The sequence below is a fragment of the Syngnathus typhle genome, linkage group LG20, assembly GCF_033458585.1.
Source record: "Syngnathus typhle isolate RoL2023-S1 ecotype Sweden linkage group LG20, RoL_Styp_1.0, whole genome shotgun sequence".
NCBI lineage: Eukaryota > Metazoa > Chordata > Actinopteri > Syngnathiformes > Syngnathidae > Syngnathus > Syngnathus typhle.
The window spans coordinates 5,829,442-5,850,760 of NC_083757.1; the positions used below are offsets into that span (position 1 = coordinate 5,829,442).

The 21,319-nt window shown below is 49.3% G+C and overlaps 1 protein-coding gene across 6 annotated transcripts; it reads left to right on the forward strand.

Annotated features, from left to right (window-relative positions):
- Nucleotides 1-655: 655 nt before the first annotated feature.
- Nucleotides 656-20,569, forward strand: col11a2 (collagen, type XI, alpha 2). 6 transcript variants are annotated; one of them, XM_061266574.1, is made up of 64 exons: nt 656-1,072; nt 4,976-5,137; nt 5,586-5,796; nt 5,883-6,045; nt 6,120-6,242; nt 7,325-8,293; nt 9,068-9,187; nt 9,975-10,220; nt 10,710-10,763; nt 10,864-10,905; nt 10,973-11,035; nt 11,106-11,180; nt 11,290-11,376; nt 11,454-11,510; nt 11,587-11,640; nt 11,715-11,768; nt 11,839-11,892; nt 11,968-12,021; nt 12,087-12,140; nt 12,220-12,264; nt 12,398-12,451; nt 12,521-12,565; nt 12,642-12,695; nt 12,755-12,799; nt 12,889-12,942; nt 13,020-13,064; nt 13,155-13,208; nt 13,280-13,324; nt 13,389-13,442; nt 13,521-13,628; nt 13,745-13,798; nt 13,875-13,928; nt 14,003-14,047; nt 14,115-14,168; nt 14,253-14,297; nt 14,383-14,436; nt 14,510-14,563; nt 14,645-14,698; nt 14,771-14,968; nt 15,042-15,095; nt 15,198-15,305; nt 15,379-15,486; nt 15,601-15,654; nt 15,733-15,786; nt 15,864-16,025; nt 16,099-16,152; nt 16,225-16,278; nt 16,369-16,422; nt 16,501-16,608; nt 16,675-16,728; nt 16,836-16,889; nt 16,968-17,021; nt 17,097-17,150; nt 17,359-17,466; nt 17,546-17,599; nt 17,673-17,834; nt 17,903-17,956; nt 18,127-18,162; nt 18,248-18,301; nt 18,377-18,656; nt 18,721-18,830; nt 18,961-19,029; nt 19,102-19,338; nt 19,462-20,569. In XM_061266574.1, exons 1-64 carry the CDS (start codon nt 955-957, stop codon nt 19,606-19,608), a joined length of 6,312 nt encoding a protein of 2,103 aa, XP_061122558.1. In that variant the 5' UTR covers nt 656-954; the 3' UTR covers nt 19,609-20,569. The 6 variants fall into 6 exon arrangements, with proteins under 6 accessions (XP_061122558.1, XP_061122559.1, XP_061122560.1 ...); XM_061266575.1 differs by having other exon boundaries at nt 7,328-8,293; XM_061266576.1 differs by lacking the exon at nt 9,068-9,187.
- Nucleotides 20,570-21,319: the final 750 nt, after the last annotated feature.

The following is a 21,319-nucleotide window of genomic DNA, read 5'->3' on the forward strand; positions in this document are numbered from 1 at the left end:
AATTGCTGGATGCAGACGCCCAGATGAGAGTTTGGATGTGCAGCTGCTCGCTCGCTCTCCTTCGCCATCAAAGCTCATCCCCCCCCCCCTCCCCACATCGCCCCCTTTAAACTTTTTTCTTTTTAGGCGATTTTTTTCTACGTAGACTCACTGACGATGCGTTTAAAATAAAACCACATTTTATCTTGTCTTGTAAAAGTAACACTATAAAAGTTTTTAAGAGTTTGATTGTTGGCGAGGAAAACACATTTTATAGTCGTTCAAAACTTCAATTAGGGAGACATTTGACATTAATTGATGGATTGGTATCACTTTGATCAAACGAGCGGCAAAACTGGACCACGTCGGACAGACCAATCAGCTCCCATGTGGCTGGGGGGGCGTGGCTTAAAGCACGGACAGAGCTCCGGTTGGCCGACCTGACTCGCTCGCTCGCAGGGGACGTGATGATTTTAAAACCGTATAATTTTTTCTTCAAAGATGGACTAGATAATCATAAATAGATTTTTTTTTTTTATATATCAGTGGTGTGTGCTATTTTTTTTTTTTTTTTTTAGAAAGTCTCCACCAAACAGACGCACGCCCTCACTTTTCTCTCTCTCCCTCCCACATTGTCTCTCTCCCTTTCCCTCCCGCCCTCCCTCCATCCACACACACACTCTCACTCGGGTGGGAGAAAGTGAAGCGGGAAAGTGAAGGAAGGGTGTGAGAAAGCGCAAGCTTCCAGGTGTCTGTGACCCGCGCTTCGGCGGACTCCATGGAGCTTTAAGGGCTGCCCCTCAAAGCCTTCTCTGCCCCCCCTGCCGTCTCTTTGGTGGCTCTGTCCTTCCTTCCTTTTTTTCTTTTTTTTTGTCTTGTCACCTCGCAGGAGGTTCAGTCGGCTGCCTCTCGTCGGCTGGCTTTCTGGGAGAGGACACCCTCGCATCCAGCAGCAGCCGCCGCTCCACGCTCACTATGGATATTGCAAATTGCCCCTTCCGGAAGAAACGGAGGCCGTGGAGCCCGGACCTGCCCTCCGTGGCCCTTGTGGCCCTGGTGCTCGCGGTATGCCAGAGCACCCTGGCGCAGGCAGGTAAGACCACCTCCATCAAGTTTTTATAGCGCTCACCTGTTCTCCACTTTGCCTCTGGTCGAGTTGAACTTTTTAGAGGTCATCTATGAGGACTTTGATGAGATTGAAAAGTGTCCATAATGGATGCAAATGTAGGAAACAATCAACAAATATTTAGAAGGTCTTTGCTTGTGTTCTCGATGGTTGTTTAAAAATACTACATTTTGGGTGCTTCTCTTAACTTTTCCGCGTCCTTTAAAAAAAATCAAGTGTCAATTTTTGCTGTCACGTATTATTTGCTCATGCCCACCCATGGCAGCCTGAGCACCAGGGCGCCCATTGGTGCCTCCTGGTGCACTTGCACGTTGACGCCTGCCCCAATAATCGGCAGCATTGTGCACGATAACCGTCGATTACAACTTAATTGTTCAATCATTACAATAAGAAAAAAAAAATCAGATTTAGCACAATGTGTCCAATTGTGACGTCACCCCCCCCCCCCCAAATGGCATTTCCCCCTCCCCTCAGGTGTGTTCTTTGGCCGTCCATGTGGACTTTGCATCTCATGAATGGCTTCTTATGGGAGCTGGTGCGGAGGAGAATGTGCCCAGTGTCTCTCACGCGTGTGTATTTACGCATGCGCCACGCTATACATTTCTTTTAATAATGACAGAGTGACGTACACAGCACCCCCCCACCTCCTAATTCAACTTTTTCTTGTACCTGTGTTAGACATAGTGATGGGAATTTTTTTTGCATGTTTGAAATGATAACAAATGTGGAGGTGAGATGTCAGGTGAGCAACGAGGACGCATCTCCCTTAAGGAGCAATGAAAGAGGATCTGTTCAAAGGAGAAACATTTTGTCCACATGGATGTTCCTCCTCCGTGCGGGTCCTTTTCAAAGCGTCAACTGGAGCTCCTCAAAGGACGCTCTGTGCCTGTCCGTCTCCCTGGGTAAACACAACACGGCCTCCTGTGAAAGGAGCGTCTGTGAGGGCGTCCTCCGCCTCCTGAATCATTTCTCCAACTCACTTTCACCTCCAGTGTTAAGTCAACTTTACTGGTCTGAGAATTTCTTGAGGGTTCCGAAGGGTCGCCGTGTGCTTTTTGAAGCTCTGCCTCACTTTTTCTCATCTCTGCTGTTTTGTAGCTACATTTTAACCACAGTTTTCTTTTTTTTTGTGTGTGTCAGTGGATAAGTAAATATGGAAGCGGTGTTAGCATTGAATGCTAACATCCACAAATTTGCTCGTCCCTTCTCCAGTCCCAGCTGATTTGCGCCCCCCCATACCTCTTCTCAAAACCACACCATCCCTGCAGGTTTGAGGGAACACATGGAGCGTCCGCCCACACTTTTGGGCGGTTTTGAACGTCTAGGCGTCGCTCCACGGGGGAGACAGAATAGCCGGCGCCATAATGATAGGCCGCGGTCTGCGGACGAGGCTATTTCTGCTTACTGTAATTTGCGGCCCGGGAGGTCAGCTGGACCTTTTTCGTATCGCGTCCGTGTACGTCATGTCTTTTCCAGACATTGACACGCATGCGCTGCATAGTTTGGAAACAAAAGTTCACAGCTGGCAGCTATAGAATGGTACACGGTAATTTTTTTTTTTTTTAGATTTTCTGTCAGGTGCAAAGAGCCCATGAAAGGTGTATTCTGGGATTTGTAGTCAACTGGCATTTCCACCATTTTCATGCATTCTTCCAAATGTTTTGCTTCAAAACACATCAAGCTAGTAAAACTTCTCAAAGTAGTCCAGATGAAAAAAAATGGCGTGGAATTCTGGTGACTTTGTCCTGCTGAAGGCCTCCAGGTTCCATCCACTGCGGCCTCCGTCGCTTCCAAAATGGGACTGCGGCCTCCGAAACCGCACGAGACACCAAAGTGTCACACACACAAATATGCACAAACACAAGCACCACTTGAAAACACTTTACACAGTGAAACGTGGCAGGACAGTTTGGACTCATAATCCCATAAATTGCCCTAAATTGTCTTTTTTTTTTTTAAAGCTGATTCTTCTTCTGGGTCTTCTTTTAGGTCATTAAAAAAAAAATCTCAGTATTTCATGTCCTGTTAGCATCTCCGTATATTTAAACCTGTACTTAACCGTCATGTGGTCAGCGGATGGGCGGAAGCATTTTCTAAATCTGGAGCAAATGCTAATTTATACCAAAATGTCAGGAAAATGGCTCAAGATATATACTATTACAGGATTTGCGGTCCAGCCGGTAAAAGTTTGTTGTCCAAACAACAAACTGTTGCCACTTGAACCCTGATAATTATTCCCAGATATCACCGACATTTGACGCCCCCCAAAATGTTTATACTTATATTAAAATTATATTAAAATTTGAGTTTGAATTACTACTTTCCTCTTAGCCAGGGTTTTGACGCCATCTAGTGGCATCTTGTATAGGCTAAGGGTTCACCATCATCATTTGTGAGTCAGCTTCCTGCGACCTCTGCGTACTCTAGACTTTTGTGTGCGTGTGTGGCGCCAGCCACACAATGCGACGGTTGTGCGTAGGTGAGAGGTGAGAGGTCAGCGTGTCAGCTGGAGTGTGTGTCTGGTATTTGACATTGCGGTACCACCAGAGCAGATTCTTCCCAAACAACTCAAATGATGTTTATCAGGTTAGCACAGGTGGAATACTAACCAGCAGTGTGTGTGTGTGTGTGTGTGCGTGTGTGTGTGTGTGTGTATATGTGGTGGGCGCGGCCGGGTCCTGCCTCCTGTCCCAATGACCGCGTGTAAATGGTGGCGGACAGCTGTGAGTGTTTATGGTAGGGATGAAGACAGAATGTTAAAAAAAAAAAAAAATTATCCGCTTTCATCTTTGGGCTGGCTGGAGTCGGGCGTAGGTTGGCGTGTTGTTTTAGCGGGCGTGTTGGCGGCAATACTGCCTCACGTGAGTTGGAAACAGAGTGCCGTATTGTACTGGTGCCACAGCAGAAAAAATATTTTAATTGGCATTTAAAAAAAAAATAAAACCAGGAGTGATTTTGCTGCGCAAATTCTTTCTTCTTCCCATGGGGAGTTGGGGTGCAAATATATAATGCAAGGAATTGTTTATATGTCAAACAGAGGTGACAAAGTGGCTCACAGTTGTGAGGTTCCTTTTTGTAACTTTGCATCTTCTCAATGTGTTTGCTCATTTTTCTAGGTACTTTGGTTTCCTTCTATATGACAGGTTCATTGAAGACTAAATTGTCCTGAGGTGTGACCAGTGCAGAAAATTGCTATATAGTTGGAACTGCAACACTGGCAGCATGTTAATTGTATCTTCACCATCTGGTGGAGGAACATCTAATTGTTCTGCGTGTCACAAAACACTACTGGGTTTAAAATAACCCAAATTGGATGCTCGTAAAATAACCCAGCATTTTTGAGTGTGAATGCTACTTTTTGTCAAAAATGGAACAAACTGATGAACATGGCTCCACTCTGATGATGTCATCACTTCCCACCATTTTTCCTTTTCATCCGTGACACTTTTATTTTCTAAGCGTGGAAACGTGAGTCTGGTGAAACATAAAAGCAGCCAAAATTGGTGACTCAACCCCGGCTGACAGTTCCACTTGCTTCTTTCCAATGTTTGGAGTTGTCCATCTTGCTCTGAAAGAAATCTTTGGTTCCTTCAAGGTTGGCTTTTGACAACACAATCGGGCCCCCTGCCTCCACCCTGGTGCACACTGAGTCTTACTGTAGCTGCCACGTACATGGGCGCCACTTACTCCCCCCCCCCCCCCCATTTTTGCGCTTTCCGCTCAAAGCCAGCATTGTGCACTTGTGACCTAACCTGCTCATTTTGACGTGTCTGAGCGTCGACGGGTCAAACGGTGTAACATGAAAGCTCGGCATAGCAAGACGTTGATCTCATCTCGACAGAAGTTGATCTCTTTTCTCTTCCTTTGCAGAACCCGTGGACGTACTGAAGGCCATGCAGGTTACCACCCTCCCTGAGGGCGTGAAGAAAGTCCCGGGCTTCTGTACGTCCCGCCGCTCCAGCAGCCCCGACCACGCCTACCGCATCAGCAAGAAGGCCCAGATCTCAGCCCCCACTAAGCAGCTCTTCTCAGGTAAGCCCGAGCAGAAGCGCTCGCCCACATGAAAGTAAACAAAACTTTATCCCTGTCGGTATTGCGTCTAAGTGTTGGCGCGGGGGCTGGACTTGCAGCACGGCTCGATCCGCCACGACTTTTGTGATGAAATTCCCGAGCGTGGCAAACCTGCAATCATCATCGTCGCGTGTTGATGTTTGGACCTGCTTTGTAATTATGTGTCTGAGTGAGGAGACACGCGAGGGTCTCAAGTGAAGTTTTTGTGGTTTGAGACCAACTGTCATTTTGTGTACACCACGTCACCTCCCATGATTCCTTGCTTCTTATGAAAGTATACACCTGAAAGTTCTGCACCTTCTTCCTCACTCTCACCTACGTGGTGGTGCTAGAATACAATAAATAGAGATCACAATTAAAACCAAATTACTACTTTCCTATTATGGACTCACTGTCTTGTCAACTGCAGGTCGCTTCCCGGAGAACTTCTCCATTATGGCGCTGGTGAAGGCCCACGCCGGTCTCCAGGCTTTCCTGCTCTCAGTCTACAGCGAGCAGGGCGTTCAGCAGCTGGGCGTTGAGCTCGGCCGCTCGCCCGTCTTCCTGTACGAGGATCAGCACGGCAAGCCGGCCCCCGAGGACTACCCGCTCTTCAAGGGCGTCAACCTGGCTGACGGCAAGTCAGTAACCAGCGCCGGGGTTGAGGGGGGGGTCGATGTGTTATACCTTCGTCACATCACGCGTGTATTCCTCATCCCGCCTGCAGGTGGCACCGCATTGCAATCTCCGTGTCCAAGAAGAACGTGACACTGATGCTGGACTGCAAGAAGAAGATGACCCGAGCTTTGCCTCGTAGCAACAAGGCCGAGGTGGACACCAACGGCATCACCGTTTTCGGAGCCCGCCTGCTCGACGAGGAAGTGTTCCAGGTGAGGACTTTGAGGTTTAACAAAGTGGGAGGGGCTTCCCATCTGATGTTTGTCCTGGCTGTGTTTCCGCTCAGGGAGACATCCAGCAGCTTCTGATCGCCCCCAACGCTCAGGCCGCTTATGACTTCTGTGAGCACTACAGCCCCGACTGTGACTCCCCCCTGCCCAAGACGCAGGCGCAAGACCCCAACACATATGTGAGTAGCTTAAACATGTTCCAACAGGATGTCTAAACGGTTCCGCCGGCCCGAACGGGAGTGCGATCACTTTCGGTATCTCCAAGGGCAGTAATGAAGCTCCCCTTATCAGCAAAAGTTGAATTTGGACTCTTGGTGTCCTCTTTAATCCAGAAGGCTTCATCTTTGTGACATCAATAGGGCGAGCCCACTTTTAGAAATCAAGAAGCCTTTTGGACTACAGTTGACGCATCATCAGAGCGCTTTCGTTTAACTTGACTGAGAATACACACAGCTCCTCTCCTCTCCCTTCATATTTGGAATGAAACTCAAACCCGAGAGTCCACGTCTAAGCCTGAGAAAGTTCAGAAAAGCAAATTCTGAAGGTTTTGATGGATCATCAAAGTATCCATGAAGAATAGGACCACTACGAATACCCCAAATATGAGGAGGAAGCAACAGGCCCCTTGCAGCTCATCTCAACAATTTAACATCGCTGCTTATTGTTTTTTTTTTGTTGTTATTTACACGTCATGTGTGTTGATGTGTCCACATGGCTGGGTTGTTGCGGCGGTGGAAAGGGCGTAGCTGTCAAATGTGAAATGATTCGTCTACTTTGATTCCCAATTTATTTCTAGAGAACATTAAAAAATCACAACTTGACTTGAGAGCCGACTGTTTGAGTATTTACCAGGTGATGATTATTTTTCTACCTGTAACAGCCACGCCCTCCATGTCTCCGCCCAACAACTGGCTCAGTTGTGATCAGGCCATTTACGCCGCTTTGTTGTTTCATGTTGAGAATGGCATTACTGGAGAGATCAGTCGCTAGAGTCAATAATGGGAAGTTGAACCTGCTCCCGATTGGTTCAAATGACAAAGAAGGACTCGGCTGTATCCAGTAATGCCTGTGCAGTCTCAGTAAATCACCCAAGACCTTTGCCATCTTGATGTCATTGTTTCTCAACACAGCCACTCTTGTCTTTCCCTCCCTCTTCTGTGCCCCCCCCCCTCCCAAACCTTAAACGTCTCCTTCTCCTTTCTGTGTCTTTGCCACCTCGCTCGCACACATCACACATCTCAACCCACGTATAAACCGTTAGAAGAAGGCCACGCCCATCAAAACCGCCGCCAAAGCCAAGCCCACCCCAGCTAAGCCCGCTAAGGGTGGAAGCTTCAAAATAGTCAAGCCACCCCATCCCAATAAAGCTCCTAAATCTTCCACGGCCAAGCCGCCTAAATCCAAGCCCACCGCCAAACCCACCGCCAAGGCCACTGCCAAGCCCACCGCCACCGCTGTCTTCTTGTCCAAGATCAAGACCACGTCAGCTGCTCAGGTGAAGACCACGAGCGCCCCGGCGAAGAGCGCCAAAGTGGCTGTTGAGAAGAAGACCAACGGAAAAGCTCTCGTGGGGAAAACCGCGCAAACTTCGGCCGAGGTCAAAGGGAACGGAAAGGTGGTTGTTGAGAAGAAGGTTGGAGGAAAGTCCTCCGCCGAGAAGAAAGCCGCGTCCAAGGCCGTCGAGGTGAAAGAAGTCAAGGTCAAAGTGAACGGAAAAACCGAGAGCAAAGTTAGCGGTGAGGCTAAAGCTACGAGCAGCGGCAAAGTTACTGTGGTAGAAAAAAAAGGGGCCAAAACTGAAACCACTACAAAAACAAAAACTGTTGTCAAAATAGAGAAGACGACTGTGAGTGCGGCAACGTCCGCATCCAAAGTAGAAGCTACCAAAACGCCAAAGGCCACAAAAGCAGCCAAGGCGGAGCCGACAAAGGCATCGAAAACCTCTCAAGTCAAGTCCGAAGTCAAAGTGAAAACGGTGATCTCCAAAATCCCCGTGGTCAAACCCACCGTCAGCAAATCTATGAATGCGGTAGTGGAGAAGTCATCCGTCGTGAAGAAGGTCCTGACCACCGCCGCTCCTGTCCGACCCACTCCCCCGAGACCCACCAAGTCCAAGGCGGTGCTGGACATGAACATCAAGTCTCTCCACAAACCTTTCCCGCCTTTTGACAAGACGGCGTTGAGTGGCACCGGAGTTCCGGTCAAGAAATATGAGTCCGGTTACCAACAGGTACGACTCTAGTTTGGGTCGGAATGTCCCTGACATCTGGAGGTCAGATTCTGACCTTCAGGATGCCGGGCTTCTATATCATATGGCTGTGCGGCCGGCTTGCCCATATGATATGAAACAAGGGTGCACAGTGAAGCATGGCTCGCTGTGCACGTTCCTTCTTACCTCCGAGCTGCACAAACGGGGACCTCCTGTCGGGAAGAATGTGGCACGGATTGGCGATAAACACGAGCGAGAACCAGGACGACACACACGCGGTGCCGCAGCTATGGCCTTTGTTTTCCCCAATAAGCTCCTCCCCCCTCTGGTCATGCAAAGCAGCCTCACGCAAACCTCCGGCAGTCAATTCATTCTTCGCAGTGAATTGACGGAGATCTGTTTTGTGAGGCTGCTTTTTTTTTTGTTTTGTTTTGTGTTCCGGTCGGGAACGCCGCTAACATCACACTCGTGATGTTTTCGTCGGCTTTCCTAGGCCCACAAACAAACCCCCGTCAGAATTGTCCCGCCATAAAGTGAAAAGAAATGTCATCTCGGCGACTCCCTAAACGTCAGCGCCGTTTATAGTCGTCGGGCGGCTTGACATTTCTTTTCCGAAATGTTTGTGAAACATGTGAGTTGCCGCGAGACAACCACAATGCTGTTTGTGTTCTCTTCTTATAACTCATCATCACTCACAAGCAGACTTTTGAACTAACCTTCGCTTCTTCCGGTCAAATCTGCTTACTTCCTCCCTGCTCCCCCCTCTCTCTCTTTTTTGCCCACACGACCAATCAGGATGTAGACACTGAATATACCGAGGCTGACAACACCCCCACAGAGACCGATTATTTCTATGAGGAGACGCTGCCAGAGCCTGAGGGTGAGGCGGTCACACAGGAAGAGAACCCCACGCAGGTAACACACACGTCAACGATATGATTTCCGCGAGTCATTAAAAAAGAAATTTAAATGGAAAGAGTCCAGTTAACTTACGCTTAATTTTTATAAAATTTTATAAAAATATGTCAGCTCCCCCCTCATACTTTCTACTTATGTTCTTCACACCTCACAACTGTTTTGTTGGCGTCCGCCGCCGCCACACAAGGAGAAGCCTCCTGTCCAAGAACCATGCGCCACATTTCCCTTTTAACACGGTCTCCGCTTTTTTCCTTAACCCCAAGACTTAGTTTGGTGGTCATCTCAGTAGGGATGACCGCAAACGTCTTGTGACAAAAGAGGAACCCGAATGTGGCGCATCGGTGTTTGACGGAAGCTCTCCGTGAACGAGAGAACGTCCACACTCTCGGTGTGTGTTTCTCATAGTTCACTCGTTGTGTCATTCGCTTCATCCTTCGGTTTTCATGCCAAAAACTCAAATTATTCACGAGCTCGATCGAGACGCTGGTCCTACATCAAATCCATTTTGAGGGTAAGTCACAGCTGAGGGGAAAATTTGTTTTTCCACTCAGCCCACATCTCGTGAGCTTTCCACTTTTAGATTGAAAGCACGTTTGTGGAAGCCTCAGCATCTTTTGTCGTAGACACGCTAAACTCCAAAGACAACTGAGTGTTGACATTGAGATTATGTGTGCGTCTTATTTTGACAAGGTAAGACTCATTTCTTCCCACACTCTTTCATTCCCTAACCATTCCTGCTGGCAAACACCACTCCTCCTTCACGGGCTCCCTCGGACCCCCGCAGAAGTCGCAGGTGGAGGAGACGGCTCTGGCGGGGGAGGAGGAGACGGCTCTGGCGGGGGAGGAGGTGGACTCCATGGCCTTCAACGGCGTCGAAGAGGACCGCTTCACCGAGGAGTATGTGACTGGCGACGTGGGCCAGAAGGAATACGACTATTCCTATCGGGACTACGGCGAGCCCAGGCCCGAGACCCGAGAGGTGGAAGGCCACTTTGGCCACACCCTGTCCGCTGTGACAGACGAGGCAGGCGTAAGTACTTTTTGCTTCAGCGGCAAAAAAGCCCAAAACATTTCAACTGGCAGGATTTGTCATTGGGATTAAACTCTCAATGTAAAGCAATTTACAACCACATTGACTCCCAGTTTTTATTTTGCTGATGTTACAAATATTAGTCCAGAGGTGAAGATGACCACAGTCCATTGGCAACACATTGCTGGTTGAAATGTTTGTGCGGTGCATAAAGAGCTATTTGAAAGCGCATGGAGTTCCCGCGGCGATGCTCTTTATGTCGCCGAGTGCAGAACAGTTGGTCAGCGCAGGAGATCCTTCTCGACACCAGCAGGTTTTTTTGCTCAAGAAGTCACTGTCAGTGGAATTATTCGCTCACATGACTTCTGGGTAGCGCCTTGGGATTATTTTCCCGCCACTCAGTATGACTGTGAGCGTGAGTGTGTGGCGAACGCTTACCAAATATTGACGTCGGCGTGTCGTCGGCCATGTTTGTGTGTTTGTTCTCAGGCGGCCATCAGAGGACAGAAGGGTGAGAAAGGAGAGCCCGCCGTGCTCGAACCTGTGAGTGGACCCACAATCACCATTTTATGATTATTGTCCAAACCCAAATGAGTTTTGGTAGAATATTTGGATCCAAATGGGATTTGATGTTCCTCCGCAGGGCATGCTGATCGAGGGACCACCTGGACCTGAAGGCCCTGCTGTGAGTTCACATCATTTTCTCCCCAAAAGGTGCTTTCTTTCAAGTCCTCCCTTTTTGCTTCTCTTAGGGACCTACCGGTCCCTCTGGTACCTCTGGTCCTCCTGGCTCTGTCGGTGATCCCGGTGAGAGGGTGAGTTTGAGCATGGCCGTCAGCTGTATGCCTCACCATGCACCGGACTCACAAGCTCGCGCTGTTGCAGGGACCTCCTGGTAAGGCCGGTCTGCCCGGTGCTGACGGAGTTCCCGGACCACCCGGATCCTCCGTTATGCTGCCTGTGAGTCACTCAACCCGCAAATACTTGCCAACTGTGTTTTTGTGGCTCCAAGACTTGGCTAGGACGTGTTGAGCCTTCCTGCGGTCCAAACGCTGTTTGCTTTTTACAGTTCCGCTTCGGCCAGAGTGGAGGAGATAAGGGTCCTGCCGTGTCTGCTCAGGAAGCCCAAGCTGCCGCCATTTTGTCTCAGGCCAGGGTGAGTTGTGCTGTAAGGTCAGTAGAAGGAAATCAAGAAGCACTTCCTCAATCAATGTCATTATTGACACCCTGTAGATGGCTCTGAAAGGACCTCCTGGACCAATGGGATTCACCGGACGTCCCGGACCCCTGGTATGAACACCCCCCCCCCCTAAGCACCAGAACATTGCATTAGTTGAACTATAGATGATACACGTGTCTCTTTTAGGGAAATCCAGGAAGTCACGGTCTAAAAGGAGAAAGTGGAGATCCTGGTCCTCAGGTAAGAACCATCAGAATTAAGCGCGGGTCGTCGTCATCTTCGACGTCCTTGAACCTGCTCTGTGAATTCAACAGGGACCCAGGGGAACTCAAGGTTTGATGGGACCACCAGGCAAAGCTGGAAGGAGAGTGAGTATTAGAGAGTACTCAAAGTTGCCGGCTGGACATTGCTCGCTTCTTAACCAGCCGTCTCCGACAGGGCCGCGCTGGAGCTGATGGAGCCCGGGGAATGCCCGGAGAGACAGGCAATAAGGTTTGAACTGACCCAGAAGTCTAAAAAAAAAAAAGAAAATCCAGGTGGGCGCTAACAGCTTGGATGTCTTCTCAGGGTGACCGCGGATTTGATGGTCTTCCCGGTTTGCCAGGCGACAAAGGACACAGGGTGAGCACTCACTAAGTATGTCACACACCTTTTCGTCTTTGCGGGCTAATTATTGTTTTTCACAGGGCGATACTGGATCACTGGGCCCCCCAGGACCTCAAGGAGAGGACGGCGAAAGGGTAGCGAGATGCGGCAATGTGAAAACTGCTCCAATCAGAAAGACATCTGTTTTGACGTTGTCCTTCTTTGTGTCCTCAGGGCGACGACGGTGAGGTCGGACCCAGAGGTCTCCCCGGCGAAGCTGTAAGTATTTTCCTGGCAAATGGCAATAGCGAGCGTCCTCTTTTTTGGAGGCTGTCATTTGTGGTGCTCTCAGAGTAGACATGATAGGTTTGTTTTTCTTTGAACATCTTTTTTTTTTTCTCTTTCCTTCTAGGGACCTCGTGGCTTGCTCGGCCCTAAAGGTCCTCCAGGAATTCCCGGCCCTCCTGTGAGTCACGAGAGTTTTTTTTATTTTCATTCCAGCAACTCCCTAATTAAGCTTGTCTTCTTCTCTTAGGGCGTTCGAGGAAATGATGGGCCCGTTGGTCCTAAGGGCAACCTGGTCAGTGTCTTGTCATCTACTCACATTTCTTCTCACCCCATTCAGCTATGTGTTGACCTGCTTAACTCTTCTCCAGGGTCCTCAAGGAGAGCCCGGGCCTCCAGGTCAGCAGGGGACATCAGGAACTCAGGTAAGACACGCTTACTTTTTATTCATAGTCGACATATTTAACGTGTTCTTTTCCAACAGGGAATGCCAGGACCTCAGGGACCCAATGGACCTCCAGGAGAGAAGGTAAGACTTTTTGGGGGGTCCTTGACCAGTCTATTAAGAAACTGTAAATCCAGGAAAAACTATAATGGAGCCCATTCTTTGTCCTCCAGGGGCCCACGGGAAAACCAGGTCTGCCAGGAATGCCAGGCGCCGACGGTCCTCCTGTGAGTTTGTATTTTCGATTTCTGTCTGTGTGTTGACCAGAACGATGTCATTAAAATCCACCATTGTTCCCCCTCAGGGTCACCCAGGAAAAGAGGGACCCACTGGCACCAAAGGAAACCAGGCAAGTAGCGCATCCGATACAAAAACTTGTTACCAACGAGCTAAATGCTAATTAGCATTGATTAAATTCACATCCTGGATTTGTCTGCAGGGCCCCAATGGCCCTCAAGGAGCTATCGGTTATCCTGGCCCTCGTGGTATCAAGGTCAGTCAAATCCTCCGCCTTTTTCGCCGCTTTGGAGTGGTCCTGAATCTTCTGATGCTGTCTTCCCACAGGGCGAGCAAGGAATCCGAGGACTGAAGGGTCACAAGGGAGAGAAGGTACGTGATCATTTCCAGCTCCAAGCAACAAGTGTATGACTGAACATCCTTTTGGTGGCTTTAGGGAGAAGACGGCTTCCCCGGAATCAAGGGAGACTTTGGTGTCAAAGGAGAGAGGGTACCGTGGAACGATTGGTCTTTTCTTACTTTCTGACTACCTTCAGACACTCTGACTCATCTATTCTCCGGCTCCCAGGGTGAGATCGGCGTGTCAGGCCCCAGAGGAGAAGACGGTCCTGAGGGGCCAAAGGGACGAGTCGGACCCCCCGGTGAGCTCGGTCCCCTCGGTCCTATCGGAGAGAAGGTACGAGTTGTTACGTCCGGGAGCTTGATTCTCTTAAAGACAAGCGAGTGGAACTTTTGTAATGACTGGAGTGAGTTTTCGAATTGCTTCTCAAAGAGACGACCGTGTGGTTTCAGGGAAAACTTGGCGTTCCCGGACTTCCCGGCTACCCCGGAAGACAAGGACCCAAGGTAAGAAGATCAGCTCAAAGGTTTTGTTGGTCCTATGTACTGTGCGGCTGATTGACCCAATTCTTTTGTCTTGTAGGGATCTCTAGGATCTCCAGGATTCCCTGGCTCAAATGGCGAGAAAGGAACAAGGGTAAGGAGTGTCCGACCTCTGGAGTGATGTCACTATTTTTGGTTTTGGTTTGTAACTGTTGTTTTGCCTTTCAGGGTCTGGCAGGAAAAGCAGGCCCAAGAGGACAAAGAGGACCAACAGTAAGCTTGGTTTATCCTTCACAGACGTCCACGTTTTTGCCATCATTTCACCATCTGTGTTCTTCAGGGTCCCAGAGGACAGCGAGGACCACGAGGCGCCACTGGAAAGCCAGGCGCTAAGGTTAGAATTTCCTGGACTTCCTCTATTTTTCAATATTTTCCATTCTTTGCTTCACCGTTTCGTTTCTTTGTCGTTGCTCGACAGGGAACTTCAGGAAGTGACGGCCCCCCTGGTCCACTTGGAGAGAGGGTGAGTTCTGGTTTGTCTTTGAATGGTTCTCTTCTCAGCTTGTAGGTCGGCTTCCTGATTCTGCTTTGCTGTTGTCACCATGCAGGGACTGCCCGGACCTCAAGGAGCCAACGGATTCCCCGGACCAAAGGGACCTCCTGTGAGTGACAGCGGTTGATTCTGGGGAGAGACTAGCAAACGCGGTCTGAATGTTTTCGGGTGTTTCCTCACAGGGACCACCAGGAAAGGATGGACTGCCCGGACACCCCGGACAGAGAGGCGAAGTTGTGAGTTCAACTTTTATGTTTTTTTGTGAGAGGAAAGATCAGGCCTTGGTGACAGATAATCACTGGATGTCTTTTTTTCAGGGTTTCCAAGGAAAGATGGGTCCACCAGGACCTCCTGGAGTCGTGGGACCTCAGGTGAGTTGAGACACGACTGCGTAGGAATTGTCGATTTCCTTTCCGTGTTTCTCAACCGTGATTCTTCTCCAGGGTCCATCTGGAGAGACCGGCCCCTTGGGCGAGCGTGGCCATCCCGGACCCCCGGGTCCACCTGGAGAGCAGGGACTTTCTGGCCCATCAGGCAAGGAAGGCACAAAGGGAGACCCGGGCCCCCCAGGAGGTCCAGGTAAAGATGGACCCCCTGGACTGAGAGGCTTCCCTGGAGAGAGAGGACTGCCTGGTACCCCCGTGAGTGTCCAGTGGGCCGTCTCACCACATATTATTGTCCGCCAAATTCAACTCTTTTGTTTTTTTCTTTCAGGGCGGTGGAGGACTGAAGGGAAGCGAAGGACCTGCTGGACCTCCTGGACCTGCTGTACGTTTCCGAACTATTTCTAAAAGTGGCACTAGAAGCGTACTTTGGCTTTCTGCCGGTAGTCCATTTAATGCAGTCTGCAAATATTTCAACCTTTAATAGGGATCTCCTGGAGAGAGAGGGCCCGCTGGCACTGCCGGACCTGTCGGACCCCCTGGTAGACCAGGCCCACAAGGACCACCTGGCAACGCTGGAGAGAAAGGTGTTCCTGTAAGTGTTTGTGGATTGGTCCGAGCATTCGATTCTGTAAGCATTTTTTAATGTGGTTTTTGCTCTACCTCAGGGTGAGAAAGGCCCAATCGGCCCTGCCGGTCGGGATGGAGTTCAAGGTCCAGTGGGTCTTCCGGGCCCTGCTGGATCCCCAGGAGGACCTGGAGAGGATGGCGACAAGGTCAGTGACAGAGTGAAAAGCGTGCGGTTTGTCCAATTGCATGTTGAGGACAATCCGGGTTCAGTTTTATGGTTTATGTCCTTGTCATGACATCTTTGGTCTCCTCCGTTCCAGGGTGAGGTGGGCGAGCCTGGTCAGAAGGGAGCCAAGGGTGGCAAAGGAGAGCATGTGAGTCCATCTTAGCCACAAAAGAAATGAAAAATGAAATCACATTTTGTTCAACGGATCCTTCTATACATGTCATAGGGACCTCCTGGTCCACCCGGGCCCATGGGTCCCGTCGGCCAACCTGGTCCAGCCGTGAGTACCGCACTTCTTCTTGATATTCTCCTCTCCAGCAGGTCAGCGTCATCCTTTTATTCTTCTCTTCTATGCAGGGTGCTGATGGAGAGCTCGGTCCAAGAGGCCAACAGGGGCCTTTTGGTGCCAAAGGAGATGAAGGATCCCGAGGATTCCCCGGTGCACCCGGACCCATCGGACTGCAGGGACTGCCAGGACCACCAGGCGAGAAGGGAGAGAACGGAGACGTTGGACCTCTGGTGAGTATGGAGACTCTCGCCAAAACAGATGTGATGAATAAGGCTGAACAACCGGACGTGCACGTGTCTACAGGGACCTCCTGGCCCACCAGGACCTCGCGGCCCTGCTGGACCCAACGGTGCTGATGTGAGTCTCCCGTTCTTATAAAATGAACACCAGATTTTCATGATATTAGACTGAAACTTGTGTGTTGTTCAGGGCCCTCAAGGTCCTCCTGGAGGTTTGGGTAATCCTGGATCTAGTGGAGAGAAGGTACACCGACATTTAATTCCCACTTTAATGTTATATATAATGTTATATTTGATATTTCCTGGCCACTAACAACTTCACTACGCTCCATAGGGAGAGCCTGGAGAGGCTGGGCCACCTGGAATCGGAGGAGAACCAGGAAAGAAGGTGAGATCTTTCAGTGGGAAGGGAGAAAAGAATGATATTGGTTGATTCGCGTCCAGCTAACAAATGGTTGACTGCCAGGGTCCTCGAGGCGAGCGCGGAGAGAAGGGAGAGGCCGGACAACCTGGAACGGCTGGCGCCGCTGGAGGACGAGGAAGGCCTGGGGATGATGGACCTAAAGGAAACCCTGTATGACTCTTTCGTTTATCCCTATCTTGTCGTTTGTTCCGTTTTAACATCTGGTGCCGTCCTTAGGGCCCAGTTGGCTTCCCCGGTGATCCTGGTCCCCCCGGTGAGGTCGGACCCAGAGTGAGTATCCCTCTCGTTGAACTCCAGAAATCTCTCATGGATTATTCGTTTGGTTGTTGAAAAGAACCAGAGAATTTCAATCAATTCTTTTTTTCCCCTCCTCTCAGGGTCAAGATGGTGCCAAAGGAGAGCAAGGAGAAAATGGCGAACAGGGAGAATCTGTATGTGCAAAACTTATCGTTTTATTCCTGTGAAGCCTTTTCAAATATGTCACAGATGCCGATAATCTTCTCCTGCAGGGCTCGCCCGGTCCACCCGGAGAGAACGGATCTCCTGGCCCACCAGGAAAGAGAGTAAGTTCTTCTAGCTTCAGGAAAGAATCTCATCACTTTCTTCAGAGGTCATGAATTGTTTTTGCTTGTTTGCAGGGTCCTGCTGGAACAAGAGGACCTGAGGGACGGCAAGGAGAGAAGGGAACCAAGGTCGGTCCACAGTCCAATAATTTTGCCTATAATAATTTGTTAACAATACTCGTATTTATTGTGTTTGAAATTTAAAAATCTGGCTAAAAGAAAACACTTTTTTCAAACTTCCTCCGGTGGTCACCTTTATCACTATAGACTCAATTGAATAGTTTACAATCGCGCTTATTTCCGTGGTTATTAATTTGTGTTTGTCCCCTCATTCCAGGGCGAAACGGGTGCACTCGGCCCACCAGGAAAGACAGGTCCCGTCGGTCCTCAAGGCCAACCAGGAAAGACAGGAACTGAGGGTCTGCGAGGTCTTCCCGGATCAGTGGTCAGTTCAAGATAGGAGTTTGTGGATAAAGGAATGCACAATTTCTCTCGGTCTCAAATTGAGTGTGTATTCTTTTTAGGGTGAGCAAGGATCTCCTGGCCCTGCAGGACCAAAAGGACCACCCGGACCTGTTGTAAGACTCCGACGTGGTCCTCTTTGCTGGGAAGATCTTCACTTTGCTGTACTTAACTGTATCGTTTTTCCAGGGACCTCCGGGTTTGCTTGGTCTGCGTGGAGACCCCGGGGCTAAAGGAGAGAAGGGACATCCAGGTCTTATTGGACTTATCGGACCTTCAGGAGAACAGGGAGAGAAGGGAGACCGAGGTCTACCCGGACCTCATGGAACTGGCGGACCCAAAGGAGAAACTGTAAGTCTTACTGGGACATTTGTGGACTTGATGAGAATGGTTGTGATATGTTCGATTGCTTTTTACAGGGAATGCCTGGAGGCACCGGACCTCTCGGCCCTGCTGGTCCTCCTGGTCTTCCTGTGAGTTCCTTCTCGTCATACTTTTGGAGGCCTTGGGGTTTATTTACTATTCACGCAGTTTGTTATATTAGTAAACACAAAATTTCGAGACCACCTTAGGACGTCAGGCGCCTCAACTCGGAGTGATTTATGTCCCACTGAGATCTTCTAACACTTTCTGTCATCTTCAGGGTCCTCAAGGAGTCAAAGGCGCTAAGGGTGCCTCTGTAAGTATTGTTCTTGAATCTTGCTGAGCAAGTGGAGGGGTTGCCGCGATTCCTTCTGAATCTTTTCTCTTCTGCTTGTATTTAGGGAGGATCTGGTCCCAAAGGAGAAAAGGGTGTTCCAGGAGCTCCAGGACTTCCTGTATGTAATTTCTCTCCTTTGTTCAAATGTTAACATGCAGGACTCACTCTTGGTTCTGCCCCCCATCACCACCAGGGCCCACCTGGTGAGGTCATCCAGCCACTCCCCATCCAGAGGAGTCCCAAGTCCAAGCGCTCCATCGACGCCAGCCAAATGCTCCCCGACCTGGAGATGCCCGCCTCTGACACCGCCGGCACCGAGTTCTTGATGCCCAGCGAGGGCATGGAAGAGATCTTTGGTTCCCTCAACTCACTACGACAGGAGATCGAGACCATGCGCTTCCCGATGGGAACGCAGGACAGTCCCGCAAGAACCTGCCAGGATCTCCGCCTCAGCCAGCCTGAGCTCCAAGACGGTAAGTCGACTTTGTTCTTTGCAACAAGTCACAATTCATTACCAACTCACTATCTCAAAAACAGGAGAGTACTGGATTGACCCCAACCAGGGCTGCTCCAGAGATTCCTTCAAGATCTTCTGTAACTTCACCAGCGGTGAGACGTGCCTGTATCCCAACAAGAACATCAACATGGTCAGTCCCTGACATATTAAGAGTTGTTTTAGAACTGTGAGAGTACGGAGGGTGGGACACAAAATGGCCCACGGGCTGTATTTTAAACACCAGTGGTGTAAGCAGTTGTGTGCTCTGACTGTGGTGGCAGGTGAAGATGGACTCGTGGAAAAAAGAGACTCCAGGTTCCTGGTACAGTGAGTTTGCCACCGGCGGAAAGGTGAGTTGCTCTTCGACGTGAAGACCTCCTTCAAAGTGGTTCTCGTCATCATCGACTGCCTCCTCCTCGCAGTTCTCCTACGTGGACTCTGACGGCGAGCCAGTGGGCGTGGTCCAGTTGGGATTCCTGCGCCTCCTGAGCGTGGTCGCCCGCCAAAACCTGACCTACCACTGCCACCGCTCGGTGGCCTGGGCCGACCAGAGCGCCAAGGACAACCACGATAGGGCGCTGCACTTCCAGGCCGCTAACGAAGAGGAGCTGAGCTACGAGACCAACCCGTACATCAAAGCGCTGGTGGACGGATGTTCTGTGAGTCCACATTTATGTCTCATCTTCAAATCCTTTCAAATGAATCTTAAGTAAGATTTTGGTGGATCAAATCAAAGAACTTGTCTTGACTGAACTTTCCTCTTCCCGCGTGTGTCTCGGCAGTATCGCAAAGGCTTTGACAGGACGGTGCTGGAGATCAACACGCCACAGGTGGAACATCTTCCTCTGCTGGACATCAAAGTGTCGGACTTTGGGGAGAGTAACCAACAGTTTGGATTTGAAGTGGGACCTGTGTGCTTCCAAGGCTAACTCACATACATGCATGCACATACACACACACGCACTTAGAGACACCTACATACAAGCCATTCATGCTCAAAAATGTGTAAATTAACTTGTAAATGATATGTAACACACACACGCACGTAAACACACATACACACTTACACACAAACACACACAGGGATGGTGTTGCCCCAGCAACGCAGCATCCTCCCGACAACTAATGGACGTAAAATAAATAACTAAAAAAAAAAAAGTTCCGAAGAGGTCTCGTAGGGAAGGATCATCGAGAGGGAGCGTTTTCTTCCCGGTGACGCAGCATCAAAAAGGGAGGCCCGGCCCAAAAAAGCCCCCCCCCCCTCTCCAGGCCGCCCTCCCTCCGCCCGCCCACCTGCCATCCGCCCCTCTACTCCTCCGTCACACCGCCTTCGTTGCACCCCCGATGTCTCTCACCTCTTCCACGTGAACCACAGAATTCCTTAAAAAAAAAACAACTCCAACTTGTTTGCGTGATCGCATCTTGGGGGGGTTTCCTTCTACCAACTAAATGTGGCGTGATGCCATCTTCGCTGAATAAAAATCTTTGTTTTCTTGAGAGAACGCGTGTGGCAAAAAGTGCTAATTGTGCCAAAAGTTTGACTCCGTTTTTCTCCTCTTATGTCATTGAGCCTCCAGCTGGGCAAATGTGCATTACATTCCATTTGTACAGACATAGCGCTATTCTATTGTATTTATTTAAGAACAAAACAGGGTGCTTTGACATTAAACAAAAAAAAACAAAAAAAAGGAAAGAAACGGACCACCAAATATTCCCGCCGTCACTTGTGGTATATTTCATTTGTATTTATTTCTGCCACCGGCCCCTTTTCGGAAGATTAGACCAAAGAATCTGCGGCTATGCCAGTTTGTGTGTCCCCCCCTAGACTGTCCTGTGCTGTTCAATGTTGCTTCCACTCCCAGTGTAAACATTAAAAGGTGACTATCTCCACCTCTGTTGCCGCTGCTTTTGACTTTCACGTCTGAACCGTTCACGTTGGTGCGAGAGACCACAGTGGGCAGAAGGTATAGGTGAGAGGGAGGGAGGGAGGGAGGGAGGGGAAGGGCAGAAGAACCCCCCCCCCCCACCCCACTTGGCCTCCCAGTCTCTGTTAGCTATATTGTGGATTTCTTTTGTTGTTGGTTGGTTTTTGTTTGTTCAATCTTATTGCTGTTGATTTTAATTTTAAATAATCAGGGAAGTGGGCGGGGAAGGCCACAAAATCCTTAAACGAAATAAAAAAAGTCCTTCAGAGAGAATGACCTCAATTGCTAGTTTGTTTTTATTGATTTGAAGATATTTCAACGTGAAGAAAAAAAAATATGGTGCTGAAAAAGAGAAGTATTATTTTATAATGTGTGTAAGTATTTTTCTAATTCCTGTAATATATAATCTTTTTTAAAAGGACCTTTTTGACTTGTGTTTTTCTTCAACAGCAGCGCTTGCATTACAAAGCTTGTCCACAAGGTGGCACTGTTGGTGACGTTATATCGTGAGTCCATATGGGAAAACAAACAAAACATAGCTATATGTATGCGGTTTTACACGAATGCTTCATGATTTTGTCTATTGGAGTTTTTCATTTTATGAGCTTAATAGTTTCTTTGTCAAGATTTTGTCTCATAATTTCATGCATCAAACCCTAAACAATTTATTCTTTGCTACTTTTTTTTAATGTTTGTTCACCAAGTAATGCAAGTT